Genomic DNA, 26,128 nt, shown 5'->3' with positions numbered 1-26,128 from the left:
TCCCTAAATGGATCCCTGGTAGAACGTGTTATGATGACGAAGAAAGAGAATGTTGCCTATTCGAAGTTTATAAAGCAAGAGATAGCAGGGAGGAGGAAAAGCAATTTTTAAAAAGGATACAGAAAGCTGGTCTTGTTTCTTTTATGACTTTTTTTTTTGGTAATTTCTGGAATTTTCCACGTACAGTTGAAACATGGAAACAATGCGGGGCTGACCCTTGAACAATGCGGGGCTGCTGGTCTTGTTTCCTTAACCGCGCTCCGAATTATTGACTTCAGTTGTTCCAAGGACCCACACCGTCAGGCAGCGACGGTGGGTCACACTCGCTCTGACGTTCAGCCAGCACATGAAGCGGCTGACAAAAATGCAAAGGGAATCACGACTCTTGCAGAACAAAAGACAAAGGGGGACGATAAGATCGTCATGCAAATGGGGAACCTGCCTGAGAGCTCCAGCTCAGCACAAGGCTTTGCACCTCTCCAGGGCACCCGTCAGCTGGATGTCCGATCTACGTGAAGCGGTTTTGCAAAGGGAAACGCCAGCCTGAAACTCAGTCCCCGTCCTCCAGGCGCCTGCACCGGCGCAGGAGAGATTCGCCGTGTAACCCACACTCCAGGGCGCTCAGTGAGACGTGACAAACGAGTTGGCCGGGGCCTTGGGGGCCAGGAATCACAGGGAGGGTCACGAGGGGCTCGCAGGGAGGGCTCTACGAGGGGAGATGCGGGCTAGACTGGCGTGCGGGGTAGGGGGGTTGGATGAGTGGCAAGCCGAGGCGTGCGGGACTGAAGCCTCTGGCAGGGCTGGCCGCGGCCGCGCGCGGGGTGGGCCGTGGCGCGTGCGCAGTCCGACGCTGGCGCCGAGCGCGCGGCCCGCGGGAAGCCCGCCCGGACCCGCGAGCGCGAGACCCCGCGCGCCGAGGCGGGAAAAGGCTGGCGCATGCGCAGATCGGCGCGCCGGGCTGGCCAGGATGGGGATGGGGAGGTGGAGTCTCCAAGAAGGAACTTGACCCGTTAGCAGCCGTAGGCCATGGCGGCGCGCTCGCCGCCCCCTCCGCCTCCTCCGCGGCTTTCGGGGACCCGGTCCTCACGTGTTGGGCGGGGAGCTGCGGTCCACGCAGTGAGCAGCGAGGCCTCGGGCCTCGGCGGTGAGGCGCGGGAGGGCGTCGTGGACCGAGGCGACATCCCCTGGCCGAGTAGAGAGGGGTCGGGGGGCCAGCGAGGGCCGGGGGGGTCAGCTCCGGCTCCCCTGCTCAGGGCGCCCCCGGGGTCCGAGCGGCTAGAGAGCATCTCGGTAGAGGAGGTCATGGTGGCCCGGATGCAGCTGCTGGAGGAAGAGCTGAGCAGCCTCAAGGAGGAGCTGGCCCTGTGTCAGGTATCGAGGCCGCCGCGGCGGGCCGGGGCCTGTGGGGAGGCGCGACCCTCTGCCTCCGCCTTGGGCTGCGTGGCCGCGCGGGTTGGGGACCCAGCCAGCCCCGCCCGCGGCGCTCCCTCCCGGCTCCCCGCTGCCCGCCCGCCCGCGGGCTCCCGCCCCTCCCTGCACAGCCGCGGACTGAGCTCTCGGTTCCCTGGGTTTGGTTTTCTTCGCTTGGGTGCCGCCTGGACCAGGCAGTCACGCCCTCGCCGCACCTCCTCCCCCAGCCCAGTCTCCGCTGAGCTGCAGAGGCTCTGGGTGCCGCGGGCGCGGCGTGCAGGGCACGCGCTGAAATGCTGAACAGGAAAGTTTAAACACTCGTTCAAGTCAAATGCACCGAGGGAGGAGCCTGTTTTTAATGTTCAAACCCACACCTTCTCTTGTCAGTCAACTTAAGTTGGAAACAGACCCATAACTTTGAGGGCGCCTTGGGCCGGGAACTTGCACACACAGTAGGTGATGCTTGATCCTTAGGAACCTGCCACAGGAGGCCCCCGGTCCTCGAGCGGGAAATTTCACTCCAGTTATTAGAGTCTAATGTCATTTCCTAGGTCAGCGGCGTGCACATGGCGTTCCGTGATGTGCAGAGTGTGTGTGCACCAGGGGTGGCTGGATCATGTGCAGAGAGAGTTGATGGCCCTTTCATGCTGCATCCGGACCACACTCGCTGGCTGTTTGCAGGGCCTTTAGACAGGGTTGGGTCATTCAATGTTGGGGTTCACTCCGTAGTAGGTCTTTGGATCACTGTCTTTGAGACAGAACCAATCGGGAGCCGCAAAACACCAAGGTGTCTTTAGGAGTAGAATCAGCGGTTCTCAACCTGTGGGTCGCGACCCCTTTGGTGGTCGAACGACCGTTTCACAGGGGTCGCCTAAGACCATCCTGCATATCAGATATTTACGATTCATAACAGTAGCAACATTACAGTTATGAAGTAGCAACGAAAATAATTTTATGGTTGGGTCACAACACGAGCAACTATATTTAAAGGGCCAGAAGGTTGAGAACCACTGGAGAGGAATAAAAATCCATGAAATTCAGAGTTTGTGCTGTTGGACGATTTTGCCCCTTTTGTAGGTCCTTGCTGATTGAGTCGGGGCTGTAAAAACAGGACACCGTCGTTGAAACGGAATATGCCTTTTGTTTAAAAAAGTGGGTGGGGATTAGGTGGCTGCCTCCTTTTTTATTTTCTGATTTTCTATTCTTCAGTGGATAAGGATGGAAGAGATTACGGAAAGATGCTAGAGAAGTAAAGCATGGTGCCCTCTGCACCCCTCACCCTTGCGTAGTTTACAAATAGGAAACCATTGTTTCACTGTAACCCTTGTTACTTCGGGGTCCTAAGGTACTATGTGCCCATATCTTCTACACTTGCCGCCAGAGCCCTCATTCTGTATTTCCCAGAGTTATGCCCTTGCAGCGGTTCTCAACCTGTGGGTCACGAACGCTTTGGCGGTCAAACGACCCTTTCACAGGGGTCGCCTAAGACCTTCCTGCATATCAGATATTTACATTACGATTCATAACAGTAGCAACGTTACAGTTATGAAGTAGAAACAAAAATAATTTTATGGTTGGGGGTCACAACATGAGGAACTGTATTTAAAGGGCCAGAAGGTTGAGAACCACCGCTAGTGGCTAAGGAGCTAAGATAGTTACTTTTTATGATTGATTTGATTTAGAAAATCTGTTGGAAACAGCCCGGTGACTGGCCTCTTCCCCTAAATCAGTGGTTCTCAACCTTGGCTGCACATTAGAATCACCTGGCAATCTTTTTAAAATCTTGATTTCTGGGCCTCATTCCGGAAATCAGGATTTTAAAAAGATTCCCAGGTGACTCTAATGTGCAGCCAAGGTTGAGAACCACTGCCCTAAATACATCCACTGTTACAGTCTTTAAAAAATTGGCTTCAAACAGGGTGTTGGCCTTTGTGATGTTGGACATAGAAGGGACTAGGAAGATGAATGAAGTATTCTAGGCAGATGTAAGAATAGAGATGGTCATAATTAGCTTAGAGCAGTGGTACCTGAGATTTTTGTAATATTGACACTTTGGTGATCATAGGCATTCCAGTAATGTGAGACAAGATTGCTAGTTTCCCGAATATCATAAAACTTCAGTCAAACCATACTCCTGCTCTTGGAGAAACAGGGGAAGTCGAACTCCCACTTGTTTTGTAAACAAGTATTTAAGGAATTAAACATTCACTTTTACATATTTTTTTTTTGCTTGTTCTTCCACTTATTCAGCTAGAAATCACACTACCCAAGGATATAAAGTATTAACCCTATATTTTTTCAAATCTTTACAAAATTACAATTTCCAAAATAGGACATTCATTTTACATCTCAACCTAGTACGTATACACATCATACAGACACACATAATTTCAGAAAGAATATTTACTATGTTATTAACAGATATTTTCTTTTAAATTGTTATTTAAGAAAATGCAGCTCAGATCTCAGATTTAAATTCATTTCACAACCTAGTAATGGGTCAAATGTACAGTTTGGTAAAAAGAAATCTGATAATTAGTCTCTGGTCATAAGTAGTACATAGCTTCATTTAGGTTAGTTCTCTTCCCCCCCTCCCCCCATTTAACTCACAGGAATTTAATTATATGTACTTGGAGAAATAAGAAGTTTGAGTGATTCCATATCTCCCCTCTATGGGAATGACTCAGAATAAGCATGTAATAGAAAACAATCTCAGTTCCAAGTGTTTCTTTGAATATGAACATCTTATCCTACTCTATGTGATTATATATTTAATTAAACTTTTTCCATATGGTCTCAGATTAGCAAGCAACATACACATAATGCTTAGTTTAAGAAAACATGATTAATTACAAGATGGGAGAAAAGCTGTCTGTCTTGGGTTTATTAAGGATAGGACATGAGCTTCCAAATGTAGCTTTTTCCAAAGGAATGTTCAATGATGCTCCAAAGGCTAATTTTAAGTACATGACATTGATGCTTTGCCCATTGTTTAGAACCCAACTTCACCATATTTTGATTATTCAAGAATATGTGCTATCTGTGACAAAGGATGATGTGGGTACCTGTATGTAGACATTTATTACTCCTTTTGTAATATCAGATGAGAAGAAGTATGTGTAACATATGTATGTATGTGTATGTGTATGTATGTATCAAAGCTTAGTTCCTTTTTTAGTAGCAGTCAAAAAGCTGTAAACCAATTTCAGGTGAAAATTAATTAGGGTGTTTAAATGAAATATATATTCACTATTTCAACTTTAATGATGAAACTAACTTTCAAGAAGCATCGAATATTGGAATTAAGAGTATATGACCAGAGAACTCAGCCAGTTATTATTTTTTTGTTATACATTTAGCTGTGCTGTCCAGTCACTCAAAAAGAAAAACAAAATTGAGAACATACTGTATTAAATAATTAGAATCCTTATCATTGATAGTATCTTTATTCTGGGAGGTGAATCTTTTCATGCAGTTAATTTTCATAATTTATTGAGTGGCTACTTTGTACTATACTTTGTAATTAAACTCCTTCCATTTTTTGTTTAAATATGGGAAATATATTTCATATGTTTATTGAATTCATTCCTCCAGTAAAGGTCAATTGGTGGCCTATTATGTTGTTAGACACTGAACTGGGGGCTGGTAGATTAGGAACCCAGTGAAAAAGACAGTTTTGGGTGTCTGTATCTGTAAAGTGGATATATATTTCCATGCTAGCAGATAAGTGAAAGTCAAAGCTAATCCACTGCTAAGATAATTTAGGCTCAAGTCTCCTAGCATTTGGTCAACTCATTCATTGGCTGAGTTTAATAAACTGTGAGAAGGATTTTAAAATTTAATTATTTTATTCTGTGTAGAAGTTCTGTAAGTAATGATTTTATGAGTAATTTTTAAAGGTTTGTGTGTTTTTTTAAAGAAAATATTTAAGTGTTCTAAAGAAGTGAAATATAGGAAAACATAAAGAGTGTTATTGGCAGTGGTTAGTTTTCTTGTTTTAATAATGTCTGGAACAGTTTGAAAACTAGTTTTGTGTTTTCTGGAGCCTTTATTTCTTTTCGTATATGAAAGGAAGTCTTTTTAGCAACTAGAAGTATAATCCACATTGAAGATGATATACTATTTAAATAACTGAGGCACTCATAAAAACTAATACATAGACTAGTCCCACATCCATTCATAGCATTTTATTGCTCATAAAAGAACTTTTTCTTTCAAACTAGGTATCACTTATGCATTTGAGTATTTTTAGGTAAAAAAGAAAACCTGCATACTGTTACTGACCATAAATAAAAGAAAGAAATTAATAATGAAATTTTAAAATAAAGAAATTTGGAAATTAGCAAGTACTTCCCAAAATGACTTCTGGGTATAAACTGTAAACAATAGAGTGTTTTTACAGGATTCTTTTCCTCAGAAGGAGGCTTTTTTCTCTGGACTCTATAATATAAACAGCTTAAGGAGAATTTATTATTATTTTCTCTTTGTTGGGGATTGAAGGAGAGATGTAAAATAACCACTAACCATAACAACAACAAAAAGAAAACAGTATAAATTAAAATGTAAACATTTTCTCAACAGATATTTATAGATTCCTTATGTCACTTTCACTGCTAGAGCGAAGTCCTTTATTAGTAAGTCATACTTTTTTTAAGCTGAAGTAACTCAGTTATTTTATAAATGCTGAAAACATTTTTTTACATTCTTATTTTTATTTCTTGCTTAGTACTTTAGTTGAGATTAAAATACATGTCAATCTTTGCTAAGTTGTTTGGAAGCAAGCTAGAAGATATATTTATAGCTAACATTGGTTTCAAGAGATTTTGTAATGTCATCAACGTACCTTTTAAAAATAGGGATATTAAAGCACATAATGTTGTATTAGCTTACTTTTTCCATATGTTCATTGCTTTTTGAGTAGGTTATGACATGTTTATATATGGAATGGGCAAAAGTAGGCTTACAGTTTGTCTGGCAAATAATACAATAATCCTATATAATGAAGAGCTAATATGCTAATTAGACCTGATGGCAGGATAACCTTCCAGAATGACCTTCCGGATGACCTTCTGGAAGGACCAGTGGGTGGGGCCACAAGGCAGCCGGGGCTGCGATGGGCCGAGCCCCTTGCACGAATTTCTTGCATTGGGCCTCTAGTTAATAAATAATATAAGAATAAACTATTTTTGCATACTTAAAACTGCAAACCTACTTTTGCACACCCTTTATTGACATTTCTTGTCTTTAGCTCAAATGTTGAATTCTTACTTTTAAATGGATAAAATAATGCATGATGTATAAGGATTGTTATAGTACTCTCTAGTACTCAGGCTGTCAGAAGTCTTTAAAGAAAAACAACACAGAATAGATAAAACATTAGAGCATTAAAAAATGAAAACATAAAAGTTTAGAAGTAAATATAGGTAAATATATTTCTAATATTGGAGTAGAAAAGGTCTTCTAAATGGTACATAAAATCCACAAGCTATAATGTAATTGATGGATAAATTTGAATATATGAAATAAATAAATAAATACCTTTTCTCCCCAAAGGTAGGTAAACAACAACATACTGGAAAAAATATTTCTAACACAATTGGTAGACATAAAACTAATTTAAAAATTTTCAACAACACTTCTTATATTTTATTGGCAGAGCATAGTCACATAGCTTACAGGCAAGTGAGGCCTGTCTTTTAATTGGGCAGCAAAGAGCTAAAATGTTTTCTGTAACTAATAGGGAGGGGATAATGGGTGATAGAAAGAGCTACAGATAAGTGATATCTGCCACACAAATAAACATGAACAAACAATCAAAAATAGTATTTTAAAATGTGCTGTGAAAAAAAAATTAAACAGGTCAAGGGGTTAACCAGAGACTTACCAATTTTGGTAGCTATAAGTATAATTAGGGAAATCTTCCTGAAGAGGTGACATTTAAGCCAAGACCTGAATGAAGTGAAGGAATAATCTACATGAAGATCTGGTGGATAGTACATATACAAAGGCTCTGGTACAGGTGGAGCAAAAAAGGCAGTGTGAACAAGGGAAAGAGTGATAGATGAGGTTGGACAGGTGTATGTGGGGCCAGATAATGGGGGGTCTTGTAGTCTTGGTAAAGAGTTTGGATTCTTTTCCTAATTGTCAGGGATCAATTGGAGGATTTTGACTTGTTAAATGGCTAGGCGGGGACCATTGTGGAGAGCTGGGCAAGAGATGGACTTGACTTGGACAAGGGTGATAGTTATGGGAGAGTTGAGAAGTGATTAGAATTGGGATATATTTTGTAGCTAAGGCCAATAGGATTTACTGATGGTTTGGATATGAAATATGGGGAAAAGAGAGCAACTCAGATCGAATCCTAGGCCTTTGAACAAATGAGTAGATGGTGTCATTTTCTGAGAAACAGGTGTAGGTTTCGGAAAGGGTAGGAAATCAAACATTTTATTTTCGGTAAGTTAAATTTGGGATACCTATTAGGCATTCAAGTAGAATTGTTAGGCAGTTGAAGATTCAAGATATGGGTAGAGGAGACAGCTAGGAAGAGAAATGTGAGAGTCATCAGAGTAGAGTTGATATATAAAATCATGGGATTAAATGAGTTCACCTAGAGCAGTGGTTCTCAAAATTGTGTGCACAGAATTACCTCAGGAGCTTTTAAAAAATTATTGAACCTTACCTGAAACAAATTAAATCAGAATCTCTAGAGCATCACTATTTAAAGAAAACACAAACTCCCCAAAAGTAATTCCTAGCAGTCAACAGTTGATAACAACTGATCAAGGCCTTATGGACTGAAACTGTTTATTGCCATTTGGATTTGGGTATATAGATGACCTTTAGAAATGATTTTAGCATAATAGTGAGAGGGAAGTCTGACTGGAGGAGGTTATAGAGTAAATGGGAATTAAAGAAATGGAAACAGAAGGGGCTCTTTCAAGGAATTTTGCTGAAAAGGGAGCAATAGCTAGAGGGCCATTTCCTTTTAGAGCAAATTTACCTTAATAGTCAGCATTTCAGCCCTGGCCGGCTTGGCTCAGTGGATAGAGCGTCAGCCTGCGGACGGGTCCCAGGTTCTATTCCGGCCGAGGGCATGTACCTGGGTTGCGGGCTCATTCCCCAGTAGGGGGTGTGCAGGAGGCAGCCGATCAATGATTCTCTCTCATCATTGATGTTTCTATCTCTCTCTCCTTCTCCCTTCCTCTCTGAAATCAATAAAGAAATATATTTAAAAAACAATAGTCAGCATTTCAGTGTTTATACTCTAAAATGTGAAGGGTAGAAATAGTGTAAGTATATATGGGTTAGCAGTACAAGAACTTTTTAAAAGAAAGCTTCCCGCTATATTTTTTAAGAATCTATTTTATAGTTATAGTACTAGTAATCAAGTAATATGGTGTTTTCATTTTTAACTTTATGTAGCATTTTGTCTTCTCCATTACAGCTACAAAGCAATGCATTTAAAATGTCTTCTTTTTTTTTTAAGGCTGATAAAGAATTTGTATGGTCTTTGTGGAAACGTCTCCAGGTGACAAACCCAGATATCACACAAACAGTCAGTTTGATTGTGGAAAGGTAAGTGCCCCAGTCATTTTTTCATGAGTATTTCGTTTGTTGAATTTGTTTTTCTTCATTATGAAAATTAGAACTTGGTGTTAATCCCCTAAAGTGGCAATTTTCAACCTTTTTCATCTCATGGCACACATAAACTAATTACTAAACTTCTGTGGCACACCAAAAAATATATTTTTTGCCCATCTGTCAAAAAATACAATTTTGATTCATTCACACCAGATGGCTATCATTGTGTTGGCTGTTGTCATTTTTTATTTGAAAATCTAAGGGAAAAGAGGTCAGTGCCTCTGACTAGTCAGGTAATGCATGTTTTCAAAATTCTTATAGCATACCAGTTGAAAATCGCTAACTGAAAGAGATGTATTTGATTTCCAAATGATAAAAGTATTGGATTTATTTCAAGGGATGCCAGTTCACCAGGTAGTACAGATAAGTAAGCCATATCTCTTGCTCATATTCTGACATATTTGGGAAGTTTGCAAGAAAGGGGTAAACTGTGACAGAGAGAGAAAGAGAGAGAGAAAGAGAGAGAGAGAGAGAGAGAGAGAGAGAGAGAGAGAGAGAGAGAGAGAGAGAGAAAGAAAGAAAGAAAGAAATAGAGATATGAGCTATTACAGCTCAACTTTAAAAATTGGAGAAGTCCCTGTTGTTTGGCTTCTTACTCTTAGATTGCTCTTCTTGACATCTTCCTAGTCATGCGCCATTTTCCCCTAAGATAATTGCAGTATTTACTTTAAAGCCTGGGATGACCTTGCCAGAGTGTAGTAAGTATTCTGGAATAGGTTGAGAGATTTCACTTAACACTCTGTATTATCCAGTGTGAGATGCCGTTATTCAACTGTAGATTATTAGGCCTCTACTTGGTCATTAGAAACAGCAGAGTGATGTTAGGTACTCCTTATCAAACATTTGATAGACAGTCCTCCCATGACACTTAGCAGAGCAATTAAAAACTTGCTTTCCTATTAAATGAATTCCATTACATTTCCTAAATGAGAAGCTAAGCATATGGATGCATTTTTCTTTTTCTTTATTGGAGTCATGATTATGTAACCTGAATATTATTTTTGATAATTTGAACTGCATTTACATTTGGAGTCACTTGCCCTGGGATCATTCGACTATTGCTGGCATTCAACTTTTTAAAATCTGTGATATATATCAATGTTTAATTTCACTGTCCTTGATTATTGTGAACTCTTAAAATAGTGTAATCAGTTTCTCCTCCTGTTGCTGGTATGTCTAATTCATCAATCAGATTTCTCTTATGATAATCAGAATAAAGTCTTTTGTTAACATACCCTTGTAACTTCCTCAATCATCCTTGAGATAAAATGTGATCACTCTGCCCACTCTGTTTTTTTAGCAGAATAAGCCTTTGAGGAGATATATTCTTGGCACTTCAGTTGTCATTTCTGCTATTCTTTCTTTATCTTCCTCTTTTTTATTTTTATATATTTTTAAACTTGCTAATTTGTTATATTTTTTAACTTTCCAAAGCTATTCTTTAATTTTCACTTTACTCTTGGTTGTGACAGAAGCAAATATTAAAATATTTTTAGGTCATTGTTCTCATCATTTAATATTTCTATTTTTCATCTATCTATAAAAGCCCAGTGACCCTTATGGCAGAATGACCAGAATGACTGGTCACTATGATGCACACTGACCATTCTGATCACCTGATTGGGGCCTGCTGGCCAACCTCCTGGCCCCTCCCTCCCCAGATCGCCTAAGGGGAATGGGGAACGGAGGGTGGGTGGCGGTGGATGCGGGTGGCGCCAGGTCAAGGCGGGTGTGGGCGGGGGTGGGGCTAGCTGCTGGCAGCTGGGGCAAGGAAAGCTTTTGAAAAACGTCTTTCTGGGGAGGCTTTTCTTTTCCCCCCAGTGGCACTCAATTCAAAGGCGCTAGCCACGGAGCCGCCTGCCGTGGAGTTGCCCAATCTCTTCCCACACCCACTCGGATTGAGTCTGGTGCACAGCAGGGTGGAACACCCTGAGCCACTGCCCGTAGGCAGGAAGCTGGCGGGGGTGGGGCGTGGACGCAGGGGCCTGGGAGCTGGATCACCTGGCCCCCAGCACGCTCTCCGCCTGGAAGTGTCCAGCTGCAGACCTCCGACCCCATTAACTGGATCAGTGTTGGGGTGGAAAGCAACCCAGGAGGGTGAGGAAATGAAACTTGGGGTGAATACCACAGATGCAGTCCCCCTAACCTTCCCCTCCCAGGGTAATTCTGGCTCCCTAACCTCCTACGCGCCAAGAGATAAATGTGGATTTGAAAAGAGGCAGGTCCTAGAGGAGCTTCAGTTGGGAGGACCAGAGGAGTTACCCACTTCTGACACCCCACCCTTTGCTTTAAGGCTGCATTCTCCTTCCCTAATACACGTTGCTTGAAGTACACGATGGTTTGTGTTTAAACATGCGATAAACGTGGGGAAAGCAAAGTTTTGTGCTTTGAAACAAAAGAGTCTGGAGTCTTTGGAGGGGGATGTCTCTCTCTCTCTCTCTCTCTCTCTCTCTCTCTCTCTCTCTCTCTCTCTTACAGACAGACACACACACTCACTCCTTCCTCCCCTCTTCCCTGGCCTGGCAAATCTTTAAGGAGGAAGTTAATCCTAGCTCCTCAGAACTCACCCTCGCTGGCTTGGCCTCTGTTTTGTTTTGTTTTGTTTTGTTTTTCTCTCACAAGGTTTTTCTCTAACTTCTAAACCAGCAGTCGGACATCCCCGGAGGGATCCTGGATTGGGAGAGGGCACAGGCCGGGCTGAGGAACCTCCCAGCCCCTGTGCACGAATTTCATGCACCAGGCCTCTCATATAAAATATACAATCTTTATTTATATAAAGGTATGTGTGTGTGTGTGTGTGTGTATAAATATATATATGTATATATATAAATATTATACAATTTATAAATAAATGTATATATATTGGGAGTAGGCACTCAAAAGCCTTTTGCTGATAAGATAGATATGTAATGAAAAATTCTGGAATTACTGCTTTACAGTAAAGATTCTCAAAGTTTACTGTAACAATTAACTGTGAATAAGATATTAGAGAATTTACCTAAATGTGGATCTCTGAGTCTTTCCCCTCATCTACTGAATCTCTAGAGATGAGATCTAGGAGTTTTTTTTAAAAAAATAAGCTTTCCAGGTAATTCCATTGTTGTAGTTCATTTTTATAATGGCCCTTTGGCTTATGAATTTGGACCAATAGCTTTCTAAACCTACTGATAACTGTTATTAGGAAAATGGTTGTTTTGAAAGTAATCCTCAGCCATTTGTTGTAGGAAAATACTACCGTTAGCTCTTCTGAACATGGATGAGTGGGAAACCCAGCTTTCTGGTAAATGGTTCCTTAATTAGTCATCTTGATTCTTGGGGCTTAAAAAAATAAATAAATAAAAAAGCTCTCCTCTACCTGAACTCCTAAAAAAAAGATAATTATTTAAAAAACATTTTATTACTTAATTATGGTGGCTGTTAAGTTCATACCTGCAGTGTAGACTGGCACATTTGAGACTCAGGAGAGTTGATGATGCAGATAAAGACTGAAGGAAAATTTCTTGTTCATGGAGGCTGGTCTTTTCTATTCAGGTCTTCACTCATTGGATGAGGCCCACTTATATTATGGAGGACATTCTGCTTACTCAGATTCACTAGTTTAAATGGTCATCATATACAAAAACACCCTCCAGGTTTCCACATAAAATTAATCATCAGTGTAGGCTATTGAAGTCTTCAACTATTGTAATTGAGTTGTCCATTTCTATTTTCATTTCTGTCATTTTTGCTTCATGTATTTTGGTCCTGTGTTTATTAGGTACATATATGTTTATAATTACTACTAGAGGCCCGGTGCATGAATTTGTGCATGGGTGGGGTTTGGCTAGGCCACCCTAGTCGGGCCCGATCAGATCAGGCCAATCAGGGGAGGAGATATGGCAGGTTGGCCAGCTGGCCTCACCCTGACCTGGGTGTTGGAGGCCGATCGGGGGCCTGGCTGGCCGGAGGGGCAGGTGTGGATCAGGGACCGGATCAGGCTGGTTGGCTGCCACAGTGTGCATCATAGCCACAGGTCGTTCTGGTCATTCTGCTGTTCTGGTCGCTGGGCTTTTATATATATAGACTAGAGGCCCGGTGCACAAAAATTTGTGCACTTGGGGGGAAGTGGGGGGCCCCTCAGCCTGGCCTGTGCCTTCTCCCAGTCTGGGACCCATCAGGAGGTAACAACCTTCTGGCTTAGGCCTGCTCCCGGGTGGCAGAGGGCAGGCCCAATCCCTAGGTGCAGCCCCTGGTCAGGCTTAGAGCAGGGCTGATTGGGGAGTTGGGGCGCCGCCTGTCATGCACAGAGCAGGGCGGATTGGGAGGTTGCGATGCCACCCTCAGTCACGCTCAGGGTAGGGCTGATTGGGGGGTTGGGGCACCGCCCCCTGTCACACTCAAGGCAGGGTCGATGGGGAGGTTGCGGCGCCACCCTCTGTCATGCACAGAGCAGGGCCAATCGGGGGGTTGGGGCGCTGCCCCCTGTCACTCACAGAGCAGGGCCCATCAGGGGGGTTGGGGCTCCGTACCCTGTCACGCACAGAGCAGGGTTGATCAGGGGGTTGGGGAGCTCCCCCCTGTCACGCACAGAGCAGGGCCCATCAGGGGGATGGGGAGCTCCCCCCTGTTATGCACAGAGCAGGGCGGATCAGGGGCTTGGGGCGCCGCACCCTGTCACACACATAGCAGGGCCAATCAGGGGGTTGGGGCGCCGCACCCTGTCACACACAGAGCCACAGGGCGATCAGGGGGTTGGGGAGCTCCACCCTATCAGGCACAGGGCAGGGCTGATCAGGGGGTTGGGGTGCCTTCCCCTGTCACGAACAGAGCAGGGCGGATAGGGAGGTTTGGCCCCGCCCCCTGTCACACACAGAGCCGCTGGGCGATCAGGGGTTTGGGCGCTGCCCCCTGTCATGCTGATCCCAGTGCAGGGAGGCCTCGCTGCTCCGCTTATCCCGGTGCTGGGAGGCATATTACCCTTTTACTATATAGGATAGAGGCCTGGTGCACGGGTGGGGGCTGGCTGCTTTGCCCTGAAGGGTGTCCTGGATCAGGGTGGGGGTCCCCACTGGGGTGCCTGGCCAGCCTGGGTGAGGGGATGATGGCTGTTTTCAGGCTGGCGGGTTACTGAAGCTCCCAACTGCTCCTTTTTTTCTTTTTTTCTTTTTATTCTGGGCCAGCTTTAGCTCTGAGGCTCCAGCTCTTAGGCCTCTGCTGCTGAAAGCAGGTTCCTGACCTTTATTTACCTTCTGTATTTGAAACAATGTTGCCATCCTGCTGGCTGAAGCCAGGCGACTAAAGCAGGTTTCTGGGGTTTTGTTTAGCTCAGGGGTGGGCAAACTTCTTGACTCGAGGGCCACAATGAGTTCTTAAACTGGACTCAGAAGAAGGAGCTGTGGCCGTGTTTCCCGACGTTGCCATGTTCACACTGCTGCTGGTGAAGGAGCGGAGGGGAGAGCAAGAGAACCTTCTGCTCTTTCGGCTCCGCGGGCCGGATAGAACAGCCAAACAGGCCGGATCCGGCCCGCGGGCCGTAGTTTGCCCACAGCTGGTTTAGCTTCTATATTTGTAACATAGTTGCTTAGAGTTGCAGCTCAGAGGCCGGCAGCGGCAGGCGGGGAATGTTGGAGTCCTCCGTCACTGAAGCAAGCAAGCCTCGTGTTCGCTTCTAGCTGCCTGGCTGCCGGCCGCCATCTTGGCTGGCAGTTAATTTGCATATCGCCCTGATTAGCCAATGGGAAGGGTAGCAGTCGTACATTAATTACCATGTTTCTCTTTTATTAGATAGGATATCTTCCTGATGGATTGACTCTTATCATTATATGTCTTTTTCTATACTTTACTTTCAATGTATTTGAGTTCTTGAATCTAAAGTATGTCTTACATAGACAGTGTATTTTTTGGATCATGTTTTTTTTTTTTTTTTTAATTCAGTCTGACAATCTCTGCCTTTTGGTTGGATTGTTTAATCTATTTACCTTTAAATGTTATTATTGATATGGTTGAATTTATCTCTGCCATGTCAGTTTTTGTCTTCTATATATATAATGTCTTTTTTGTTCCTGTAGTCCCTTCTTTACTACTATCTTTTGCATTCAGTGAATATTTTCTGTTGTAGTATTAAAATTTCTTTAATAATTTTTTTCACTGATTTTTTAGTGGTTGTGTGTGTATATATGTTCATGCATGTCTGTGTGTGTCTGCTCTCTAAGATATTTTAACAGAATCAGCTTCCTATTTTTCTAAGCTTATTTCCATTGACATATAGAAATATTACTGAAGTACAGCTATATTCCCTTATGTCTCTTCCTTTGCTATTGCTGTTATACATATTAAATATGTTAATGTTACAAACTGAACAATGCATTTTTATAATTATTGCTTTATGTTATGTTGTAATTTCCTTAGCCCAATAAAACTTGGCTATCATCCACCTCATTTGTGCTGTTATTGATAATTATGTTATGCACATATTTGTCATGTAATTTAAGCCCATCAATTCTTTGTGTATATATTATTTTAAGTAGTTGCTTTTCAAATTGGTGAAGAGAAGAAAGTAGAAAAACATGCTTTTAAACTATATTTTATTATAATTTACTAGTGTTCTTTTCTTTTTTGTGTGAAATCAAATTACTGTCTGTGATCACTTGGTGCTTCTTATAATTTCTATCTCCTTTTTGGTCTTTGTTGCAACATTGTCATTATACCTTTCTTTAATTTTAAAACTATGGCTTCCTTTAGTTTTGTGAACATATTTATAAAGGTTATTTTGAAGTTTTTTTGATAAATCCAACATGTCACACTCCCAGTTTATGGATTATACTTTTCTGTTTCTTTGCATGACTTACAATTTTTTTGTTAGAAAGTGGACATTTGAGATATTATATTGTAGCAAATCTGGTTATTGACCTTTCCTACCCATTTCCTCCAGATTTTTTTGATTGGTGACTGGCTGGATTAATTAAAGTCTATGTCCAGATGACAGAGATTTTGGTAGGACTTTCCTGTTATCTTTCCTTGACCACACCCAGCTGTTAAATGTCACTAATTGGTGGTTGATTGTTCAATTGTTTTCAGTAATGCCTTAGGGCAGTGGTTCTCAACCTGTGGGTCGCCAACCTGTGGGTCTCGACTCCTTTGGGGGTCGAACAACCCTTTCAACAACCCTTTCACAGGGGTCGCCTAAGACCACTAAGACCATCGGAAAACACATATATAAACAGTGGTTCTCAACCTTCCTAATGCCGCGACTCTTTAATACAGTTCCTCATGATGTGGTCACCCCCAACCATAAAATTATTTTTGTTGCTACTTCATAACTAATTTTGCTACTGTTATGAATCGTAATGTAAATTTCTGATATGCAGTATGTATTTTCATTGTTACAAATTGAACATAATTAAAGCATAGTGATTAATTACGAAAACAATATGTAATTATATATTCAATATGCGTTTTCAGATGGTCTTAGGCAACCCCTGTGAAAGGTTCCTTCGACCCCCAAAGGGGTCGTGACCCACAGGTTGGCAACCCACAGATTGAGAACGGCTGCCTTAGGGTATAAGTTACTCTACAAACTAATTCGGTGCGGCTCCTGTGAAGTTTCTGAGTCAGTGTTTGACATTTTTCCAAACGCTTTAAGTGCTTCTCCTAGCTGTCTTATTCCTCGTTTCTCTCTTGCAAACTAGCAGGCCTACAGTTTAGCATATATCTTGACTTTCCTACCAAACTACCTTTCACCATAAACTACACTGTTCATGAGAATGCCTCTAGGCTTGAACTTCTCAACAATGTGTTGTAAATGAAGTCAAATCCCTTTGGGAAGAGATTAAGACCTGTATATTTTACTTTGCTTCTCTACCCTCTTTTCCATACCAGGCAAAATAGGAGCCAGTCCTCAGGAGCTGAGAGTATGGACAATATCATGTTTCTCTCTGAGTGACACCACCACTCTAGGAACTGATTGCTTGGTGGAGGGGAGACAGCAGCCTTAGTTTCTCTTGGCTTGCCTCAGTTGTTGTGGAACCACTGCTGTCATAAGCTGGGCAAGGGAGTTTGGGTCTTCAGTGCTCAGTGCCCAAGGTAGAACCTTTTATTTTACAAATGGTGATTGGGCAGAAAAATGGACTCATCTCTCAGTTGCATTTGACTAGGACTTGGCCTCAGCAACAATTAGCTGGGGGCAGGATGAAAAATGCTGATGTCTTGCTCCTGGGGAAAAGAAGCTCTCCTACTTGGAACTTGGGGGAGATGGAGGAGCCCTTTGCTCTTCAGCATTCTGGGGTGGACTCTTCACCTTGCTGAGGAAGGGAAATTGTCTTGGTTCAGATACCTTAAGTGTTGGCAGCAGTGAGAATGGCTGCAGTGTTAGACTGGTGGGGTCAGACCAGACCTGAGTTCAGCAACCTTGGTACAGACAGTCCCCGGGTTACGACATTGTTTTGTGGTTATGTTGCCATCTCTCATTTATTTATATATAAAAAAAAAGTTCATCATTTCGATGTATGTACATATGTGCTTTATGTTTTTTTATTATTTATTTACCACAAGTAAAGGTCAGGAATTGTTATCTTTCTTTTAAATTTTTTTTACTGTTTCACTTCATTACTGCTGTGTATGTGCTCCATGTGAGTGATGTAGGTGCTTATGTAGGTGGGTTATGACACAGTAGGAACGGATCTCCGATGTAACTGGAGGACCTACTGTACTTGAGTTCTGACCAGGAAATAATTCAGAGCCAAGACTCACACTGTAAGAAAACATTTATTTAGAAAAATCACAGAGGTAGAAGTAATCTGTAGAAGAAATGGGCTTAGGAAACAAGTTATAGAGGCAAAGGAAGGGCCTTTGGAGCTTAGAAGTGAAGAAGGTCGAGGTGAAGTGAGGAAGGTCAAGGGGATGGGCTCAGGGGAGGAGGAAGGGAACGGGAAAGACATGGGCATGCTCCCTAGAGAGAGCAGGCTGGGTCCTCTGTCCTAAGGGTTTTAAGGATGGAGATTTTAGGGGAGGTCACAGAGGAAGATCTTAATAGAATATTCAGCAGTTTTCCAGCTGTGTTCTTTGTGGTCTTCACTGATTGGTTGGTGCCCAGGTAGGGGTGGCGTCATTATCCTGAGGTCAGCCATGGCATTGCTTGTCTGGTTTTGTTGCTTTTCTGGGCCTGCTGCTGAAGTATAACTGAGACTTAGATGTTGCTCTGCTCATGTCTATCTTATTGACTACCATATAAACACTTGGCTTTCTTACAGATTTTTTTTATGATTTTTGCTGAATAGGTTTCTTCATTTGCTGTTTGCCTTTGGGACCATTTGCACAGGCTATAGTGTTCACCATTTTCACCTGAGAGTGGGTCAGCAAAGCTCCTCACATGGTCATGCCAGAAGGAGATCTCCCAATATTTGTTGTTTTAAGCATCTTGATTTTTTGATAATTTGTTGTCTAGCAATAGATTACTTCTACACTGGATCAAAAGATATATACAATTGTAATTGTGATATGTGGTGCCAAATTATTATTCCAGTTTATATTTCTAGTAGGAATGTAAGAAGGCGCTTCTTTTCCCTAAATTCTAGCCATCACGTTGTTTTCTGATGTTCTGATCTTTGCTTATCTGAAAGGAAAAAATGAAATTTTGAAATAGTTGTCATTTCATTTTTATGCATAAATGAAGTCTAAGAGCCATTTTATATCCTTTTTTTTTATACTTTCTGTATCCATTGCCTATGGCATTTCTATTTCATATTATATGGTGCCCTACAAGTTTAGTATTTTATATTTATTTATTTATTTATTTATTTATTTATTTATTTATATATTTTTATTGATTAAGATATTACATCTGTGTCCTTATCCCCATGTTATCCCCTACCACCCCCCCTATCCCCCCCACCCCTGCTCATGCCCTCACCCCACCCCTGTTGTCCATGTCCATTGGTTAGGCCTATATGCTTGCATATAAGTCCTTTGGTTGATCTCTCCCCCTTACCCCCATCCTCCCCTACCTTCCCTCCAGGGCCCGACAGTCCAATCAATGCCTCTCCGTCTCTGGATCAGTCCTTGTTCATCAGTTTATGTTGTTCATTATATTCCACAAATGAGTGAGATCATGTGGTATTTATCCATTAAAGAATATCCTTCAGCATTTCATATAATCCTGGTTTGGTGGTGATGAACTCCTTTAGCTTTTCCTTATCTGTGAAGCTCTTTATCTGACCTTTAATTCTGAATGATAGCTTTGCTGGATAAAGTAATCTTGGTTGTAGGTTCTTGGCATTCATCACTTTGAATATTTCTTGCCACTCCCTTCTGGCCTGCATGGTTTCTGTTGAGAAATCAGCTGACAGTCGTATGGGTATTCCCTTGTAGGTAACTGTTTTTCTCCTGCTGCTTTTAAGATTCTCTCTTTGTCTTTAGCCCTTGGCATTTTAATTATGATGTGTCTTGGTGTGGTCCTCTTTGGAGTCCTTTTGTTTGGGGTTCTCTGCCGCTTCCTGGACTTTTAAGTCTACTTCTTTCATCAGGTAGGGGAAGTTTTCTGTCATTATTTTTTCAAATAGGCTTTCAGTATCTTGCTCTCTCTCTTCTTCTGGCACCCCAATAATTCAGATGTTGGTACGTTTGAAGTTGTCCCAGAGGCTCCTTACACTATCTTCATATGTTTGGATTCTTTTTTCGTTTTGCTTTTCCTGATAGGTGTTTTTTGCTTCTTCGTATTTCAGATCTTTGATTTGGTTCTTGGGATCCTCTTGTCTGCTGTTGGATCTCTGTATATTATTCTTTATTTCAGTCAGTGTATGTTTAATTTCTGACTGATCCTTTTCCATTTTTTTGGCATTCTCATTAAGATTCTTGAAGGTCTCACTAAGTTCCTCGGAGGTTTGTAGAAGATTCTTGAGTAACCTTATAACTGTGGTTCTGAACTCTATGTCCTCAATTAGTTTGCTTCCTCCATTTCTTTCATTTGTGACATGTTTCTTTGTCTTTGCATTTTTGGCTGACTGAGAGGAGCCACTGTGTCTATAAGAAGAACTGCTGTGCTGGAGACACCCTTATGCGGTAGGACTTGCTTCAGTGGGTCTTTGGTGCTCACTGAGTCTGCTTCTTGAGTTTGTCCCTTATAGGTGTGAGGAGTTGAAATCTAGTATCTGACTCGGAGTACCCTGGCTCCTGGATCTCCAAGTCAACCACTGTGTGGGTCCACCCAGCAGGGGCTACAGCAATATCAACAGATTTCTCCTCTGTTTGGAGTTTGGAAGTTTTGGAGCTCTCTGATTCACTGCAGTTTGTTAGGCCACAAAAGCGCAGGTGCCTCCTTTGTGCTGCTGAGCACAGCTTGGGAGGGGATGTAGTGGGGCGGGGTCTCAGAGAGTTCCCAGCTTGGGGGGAAAACAGCAATGCTGTCGTCAGAGACCCCCCCGCAACTCCAACTCTGAGACTCCCCGAGTGCCGTGCTGCGCACCCCTACAGTAACAATGATCCCTGCAAGCAGCTCTGTGAGACAGTCACCTTCACTTTCCGACCCGCTGCAAGACAGTCCTGTTTCTCCCCAAAGGAGCCTGTGACCCCAGCATCTCGCCATAAATGAGTTCAGAGCTTGTCCCCTTCCGATTGGAAAAAACTGTGCACCAAGGTGCAGCAGCCTTGCGCGCACCCCTGTACCTCTGTTCTTGGTGCCTCTCCCCTCCTACTTGGTCTCAATGTGCTTTTTTCTTTCCTTCTAGTTGTAGAACTTCCACTCAGTCAGCTTTCCCATGGTTCTGGATGATAGCTGTTTTGTCTTATAGTTGTGGTTTTAATGTTGTTGTGGGGAGCGGCACTTACGGGTTTGTACCTTATGCCGCCAACTTGGTTCTCTAGTGTTTTATTTTTAGAAATTATTGGCTTCTCCTTTGAGTTTTTTCACTACATAACTTTTTCACTTCCACAGGCTTGCCATTTTCTTACTTTTCGTTAAATTTCACATCTTGAGGGTAATCTTTGATATCTTTTGGTCTGTTTTTGAACAGAAAATCAATTCCCAAGTTCAGTTACTGTCTCTTTCTCAGTGTCACTTAAAGTAATTCCTCTGTGTGCTTAACTTCCATACCCACTATCAAGGTTCTTAGCATCTTACCTCTGAACATCTTATTGATTTATTTTTCAAACATCAGTTCTGTTTTACATCTTCACTTTATGGTAAAACAAGACATAAGGCACCAAAGAAAATAATTTATAAAATTTAGGTTAAAGGCAACCAATGGAAATTACTAAAACCTTTTAAATGGATATTGAGGGGAAAGTTATTACCTTTTGGAGTGGATGCCTAGGAGATGGCAAATGTTGCATGGAAACCAGAATGTGAGATTCAGAAATGCATGGCCATTATTAAAACAGATATCCTTATGACATTTGCTTATTTAAAAATCTCAGCTGAGTATCATTTGCGTGTCTGACACTGCTAAAAGTTAGAGAAAGATAGCTCTGTGCTTAGCTGTTAAAGAATATTGTCTGGTCAGAAAACATTTGCAGAAAGAGACAATTTATAATGGAGTTTGCTAAGTATTATGATAAGTATATTCATATTAATGTAATTATTTATTTTCTTGATTTTTGGAAAAAAGATGTAAAATGAGTTTCCAATAATTCTAAGTAGAAGTTTATGTTATTAAAAATAAGATTTTGAGCCCAGCCAGTGTTCCTTAGTGGTTGAGTCTCAACCTATGAACCAGGAGGTCATGGTTCAATTCCTGGTCAGGGCTCATGCTCGGTTTGTGGGATCGATCCCTATTGTGGGGTGTGCAGGAGGCAGCTGCTCTATGATTCTCTCTCATCATTAATGTTTCCCTTTCTCCCTCTCCCTTCCTCTATGAAATCAAGAAAAATATATTAAAATTTTATTTTTCTAATAGAATACAAATAGAAACATTTGTTTATATGTATTTTCCTGATGAATTTATTCATAGAAAATGATTTTCTATAAATATTTGAGTTTAACTGTCATTATGAGTCTATTTTGAACTCCTTTAGAAATTCTTTTTTCTTTTTTGCTGTGATTGCTACCTTTCTTCCAAATCTCTAAATCAATCCTCTACTTCAGTGGTCACCAACTTTTCGGACCTCATGGACGGACAACCAGTTGGCGACCACTGCTTTACTTCATCTAACCTGCTGTTGATTCCTCCTAGTGTATTCTTAATTTCAGATATTGCATTATTAATTTCTACTAGGCCTCCATTGACACATCCTGGTCGGTAGGAAGGAGTGGCTTTTCATGTGACCTTCACTGACAGCATGGAGAGAGTAATCTCATTACTACTGGGTAGGAGTGAAAGTTCTGACTCCCCACCAGCCACCTTCAACACTGCCCCAGTGAAGGGGACGTGGGGAGCCTTATTATAGCCTTGCTGGTGTGGGTGGAGTGGGTCCACATTTTTTTTTTAGGTTCCCTTTTTCTGGTCCTTTGGCTAGAGAATAGGCTTTTCCTGATTTTTTTTCTTATTGTGCTTATTAGTTGTTGACTTTTCTGCTTTAAGTCTGGGATATATGAGGCAAAAAGAAAATCCTGGCAGCTCATCACTGTTATTCCTTGGGTTCCAAGACTCCTAGCCAGTCTGCCCTTTTTCTCCACCTTCAGAGTTCCCTTGAGTTTTTTTTCTTCTTTTTAAATATATTTTATTGATTTTTTAGAGAGAGGAAGGGAGAGGGATAGAGAGTTGGAAACATCAATGAGAGAGAAACATCGACCAGCTGCCTCTTGCACACACCCTACTGGGGATGTGCCTGCAACCAAGGTACATGCCCTTGACCGGAATCGAACCCGGGACCCTTAAGTCCGCAGGCTGACCCTCTATCCACTGAGCCAAACCGGTTAGGGCAAGTTTGTTTTATATACAGTGCCCATGGTTTTTAGTTGTAGTTTGAGGGAGTCAGTGAGAAAAGTAGTCTTTTTTCCTGAGTGGAAGATGATCTTCTTTTTAAATAACAACTTTATTTTGACACTGTATTTGAGAGTTAATTGAATTGAGTAATATAACATTTTTGGAATCCATTATTCAGAGTACGGTTTAAACAATTTGGAAAAACATGGCTGTTCTGTGAACATTTTTCCCCTTCCATGCCATAGTAATTTTTACTGATTATTCATAATGCTCTTTCCTGTTGAGTCCTAGATTAAAACAGATTTCCAGTCAGCCGTCTGATAGGATTTTGTGCAGCTGAGAAATCCTATCTGCCATATCTGACCTAGAGCTTTATTCAGTTGAATATAATTATGTGAATTACAATGGGAGGGTCCCAGTTAGGTTAGGTCTAACATCTATAAAATTGATGTAGTTACTCATAAAGTCAAGTGAAAGGTTATTAGTTGTTACTGGAGTATCTTTGTCTTCAAAGTATCATGTGTGTGGACAGTAATATCCCAGAATTCTAAAAGTTAAGTGTAGGCCTTCAAATCCTGCCATTGGGAATTACCATTTACTTTTTTGTGGGTGGGGGTAGTAATGAATGTATAATTAATAAACAAACGAAAGAGTTTTAAAAATTCCCAGTAAATATAAATAATATTATACTCGTGAATGGCAAGCACATGCCATATGGAAGTATCACGAAGTAGCCCTCGTTTTTTTAAAACAAATTTTCATTTTATAAGATTATTTAGGAGAATATAAACCGTAAAGAAAAAGGTGACCATAAAAACTCATTGAGTAAGACGGTAGAGTTTTGCTACGTATTAAACTATCTTATAGCATTAAAAACTACCTTAGGAACAAATGTTTGTTTTTAAAGAAAAATAAGGAAAGGCATGTAGATGTTTAAATAGAATCCCAAGCAATAAATAGTAGTAAGGTCACTTTAAAATGTTCACATGCGGCACCACCAATAATCTTCCGCCACTCAGTAACATTGATAAAGCCTTACTTACTGTTTTTAGTAATTCCTTTGGTAAATTTTTACGTTCTCATCAAAATGTTTCAAAGGAAAATGAACTAGACATAATTATATATAAACAATGCTGAGATTAACAGTATTTAAAGTAGTTGGAAAGTAAACTGAACAAGAAATATACTTCTGCATCTGCTTATTTGAAAATACCTGGAGGCCTTGTTTTATCCCAAAGGCATTTCTAATTTACATAGCAAAGATAATATTATTTATATTTTCCTTTAATATTCAGATATGGTTATAGTCACCAGATAAGAAATGTACCTAACATGTGAAAGCTAGTAACTAAGTCTGTACTTAAGAAAAGAACCAAACAGGTTTAAAGTAAATAACTTCTGGTTGAAGTTGAAAAATAGTGAACTTTTTGTCTCTAGCTGGTTTGTTTAGTGGATAGAGTGTCGGCCTGCGGACCAAAGGATCCCAGGTTCCATTCCTGTTAAGGGCACATACCTTGATTGCAGGGTCCTCCCCGACCCGGGCCCCTGACCCAGGAGGCAACCAATCCATGTGTTTCCCTCACATCAGTGTTTCTTTCTGTCTTTCCCTCTCTCTTCCACTCTCCCTAAAATTCAATGGAAAAATATCCTTGGGTGAGGATAAAAAAAAAAGGGAAAAAAAGAAAAATAGTGAACTTTTTTGAAGTTTCACTTTGAGGTAATGAGGTAATCTGATTTATGATTACATATGAAAGACAGTCAGTGATCCCAAATGAACATCTGACAATTTAGATTAAACTGAGTTTCCATAGACATTAATAGTATAGCTAATTATCAAACATCTATATGTATAAATAAAACTCTTGCTATTTTAGAATTTTTTAATTATGTAATTATGAATATTTATTATAATATATACAACATTTTTGTAATATTTCAACTAATTTAAAATATTTTCATTTTAATAGTTAACATGCAGAAGCAGTTATGCCCGGGCCAGTGTGGCTTGGTTAGTTGGGCATCATCCCATGCACTAAAAGGTTGCTGGTTGGATTCTGGTTGGGGCACATGCTCAGTTGTGGACATGATTCCCAGTGTGGAGTATGCATGAGACAGCCAATAGAGTTTTGCTCTCATTGATGTTTCTCTCTCTCTCACTCTCCCCCCTTCCCCCTCCCCCTCCACTTCCCCCTCTCTTTCTCCTTCTCCCTCTCCTTTTCTCTAAAAATCAATGAAAATATCTTTAAAAAAACTCACAGAAGCAGTTAAATGCAATACTTATAACTGGTGATTTCAAAATTTGACTTTATGTATAAGTTGCTTTTCAACATTAATGGAGGGAAGAAATAAAAAAGCTAAAACCAGATAATTTTTTAGTTGTGGAATGGAGAGCTATGAGGTGTAGGGAGTGGCATTTGGAATTGTGAATTGTTTTTGAGGAGAAGTTCAGTGTTATTACTACGATCCTGAATACAGTTGTCATTGGTATTATGGATTGGCTTCATTATGATTTAGTACAGTTGTTTCAGCAGAATTCCTACCTGCAAGATTAGTTTATTAAAACATAGCAATATATCCATAACTATATTCATAATACAGCCACCCTCCCCAAATAAGCATATCTTTATTCAGAACATGGTAGGATCTAAGAGGATCTCTTAGACAAAAATTTGAAGTGGGAAAGTGTCCATAATCCTTTTCAAAGAATTAGAGATTTAAAAGAAATATAAATATCTGATATTAAAACCAAACTCACAGTGTTAATATTTTTTATATCCTCTAGTTAAATTTGAGAATTTTATGAAAGCTTTGTCTAAATTACATTAAATTTGCTTGTTCTTGAAGTCCAAGTTAAATATTCTAGCCAAATTTTTTTCTTGGGGATCCTTAAAGTAAGTGGATGGGAGTGTTGCCATTCTGGTAGAATTTCCTGTTAAGATTTGTCTTCTTTCAAAAAGTTAAAAAATATTTACCATTTATATTCCAAGGTAAATTATAAACTATTTAATTATCCAAGGATTTTATCAAATTTTATTGCAGTAGATAGTAAGGACATGGACACATCAAAAGGAAGTCATTAAGTCAATTAACTTCTGTTACTTGTTCACTCTTATATTAGAAACCGGATGTTTACAAACAAAATATGATTTTTGCCTTCAAAAGGTTAAAATATTAAATTATTAACTAACATTGTTGGCACATCATTGTTTCTAAGATTCATAATTGCCAGAGCAAATGATGTT

The 26,128-nt window shown here is 41.0% G+C and overlaps 1 protein-coding gene and 1 long non-coding RNA gene across 6 annotated transcripts in view; one reads left to right on the top strand and one right to left on the bottom strand.

The window, feature by feature from the left end:
* Positions 1-135: 135 nt before the first annotated feature.
* LOC132211893 (uncharacterized) lies at positions 136-1,208 on the bottom strand. Its single transcript, XR_009447589.1, has 2 exons — positions 1,088-1,208; positions 136-355 (listed from the first exon to the last, which is right to left on the bottom strand). It is a non-coding gene; the product is annotated as an uncharacterized LOC132211893 (long non-coding RNA).
* CNTLN (centlein) overlaps positions 867-26,128 on the top strand; it is a 275,109-nt gene continuing 249,847 nt past the window's right edge. For 3 of the 5 annotated variants that reach the window (XM_059656593.1, XM_059656592.1, XM_059656590.1), the window contains exons 1-2: positions 868-1,371; positions 8,897-8,985. In XM_059656593.1, the coding sequence (XP_059512576.1) occupies positions 1,027-1,371; positions 8,897-8,985 (434 nt within the window). In that variant the 5' untranslated portion in view covers positions 868-1,026. Of the gene's footprint in view, positions 1,372-8,896; positions 8,986-26,128 lie in introns of all 5 variants that reach the window. The other 2 variants (XM_059656594.1, XM_059656591.1) reach the window with 2 other exon arrangements.

Source organism: Myotis daubentonii, chromosome 11 (assembly GCF_963259705.1).
Source record: "Myotis daubentonii chromosome 11, mMyoDau2.1, whole genome shotgun sequence".
Classification (NCBI taxonomy): domain Eukaryota; kingdom Metazoa; phylum Chordata; class Mammalia; order Chiroptera; family Vespertilionidae; genus Myotis; species Myotis daubentonii.
Note: the sequence above shows the minus strand (reverse complement) of the source record. Positions and strands in the feature narration are given on the sequence as shown.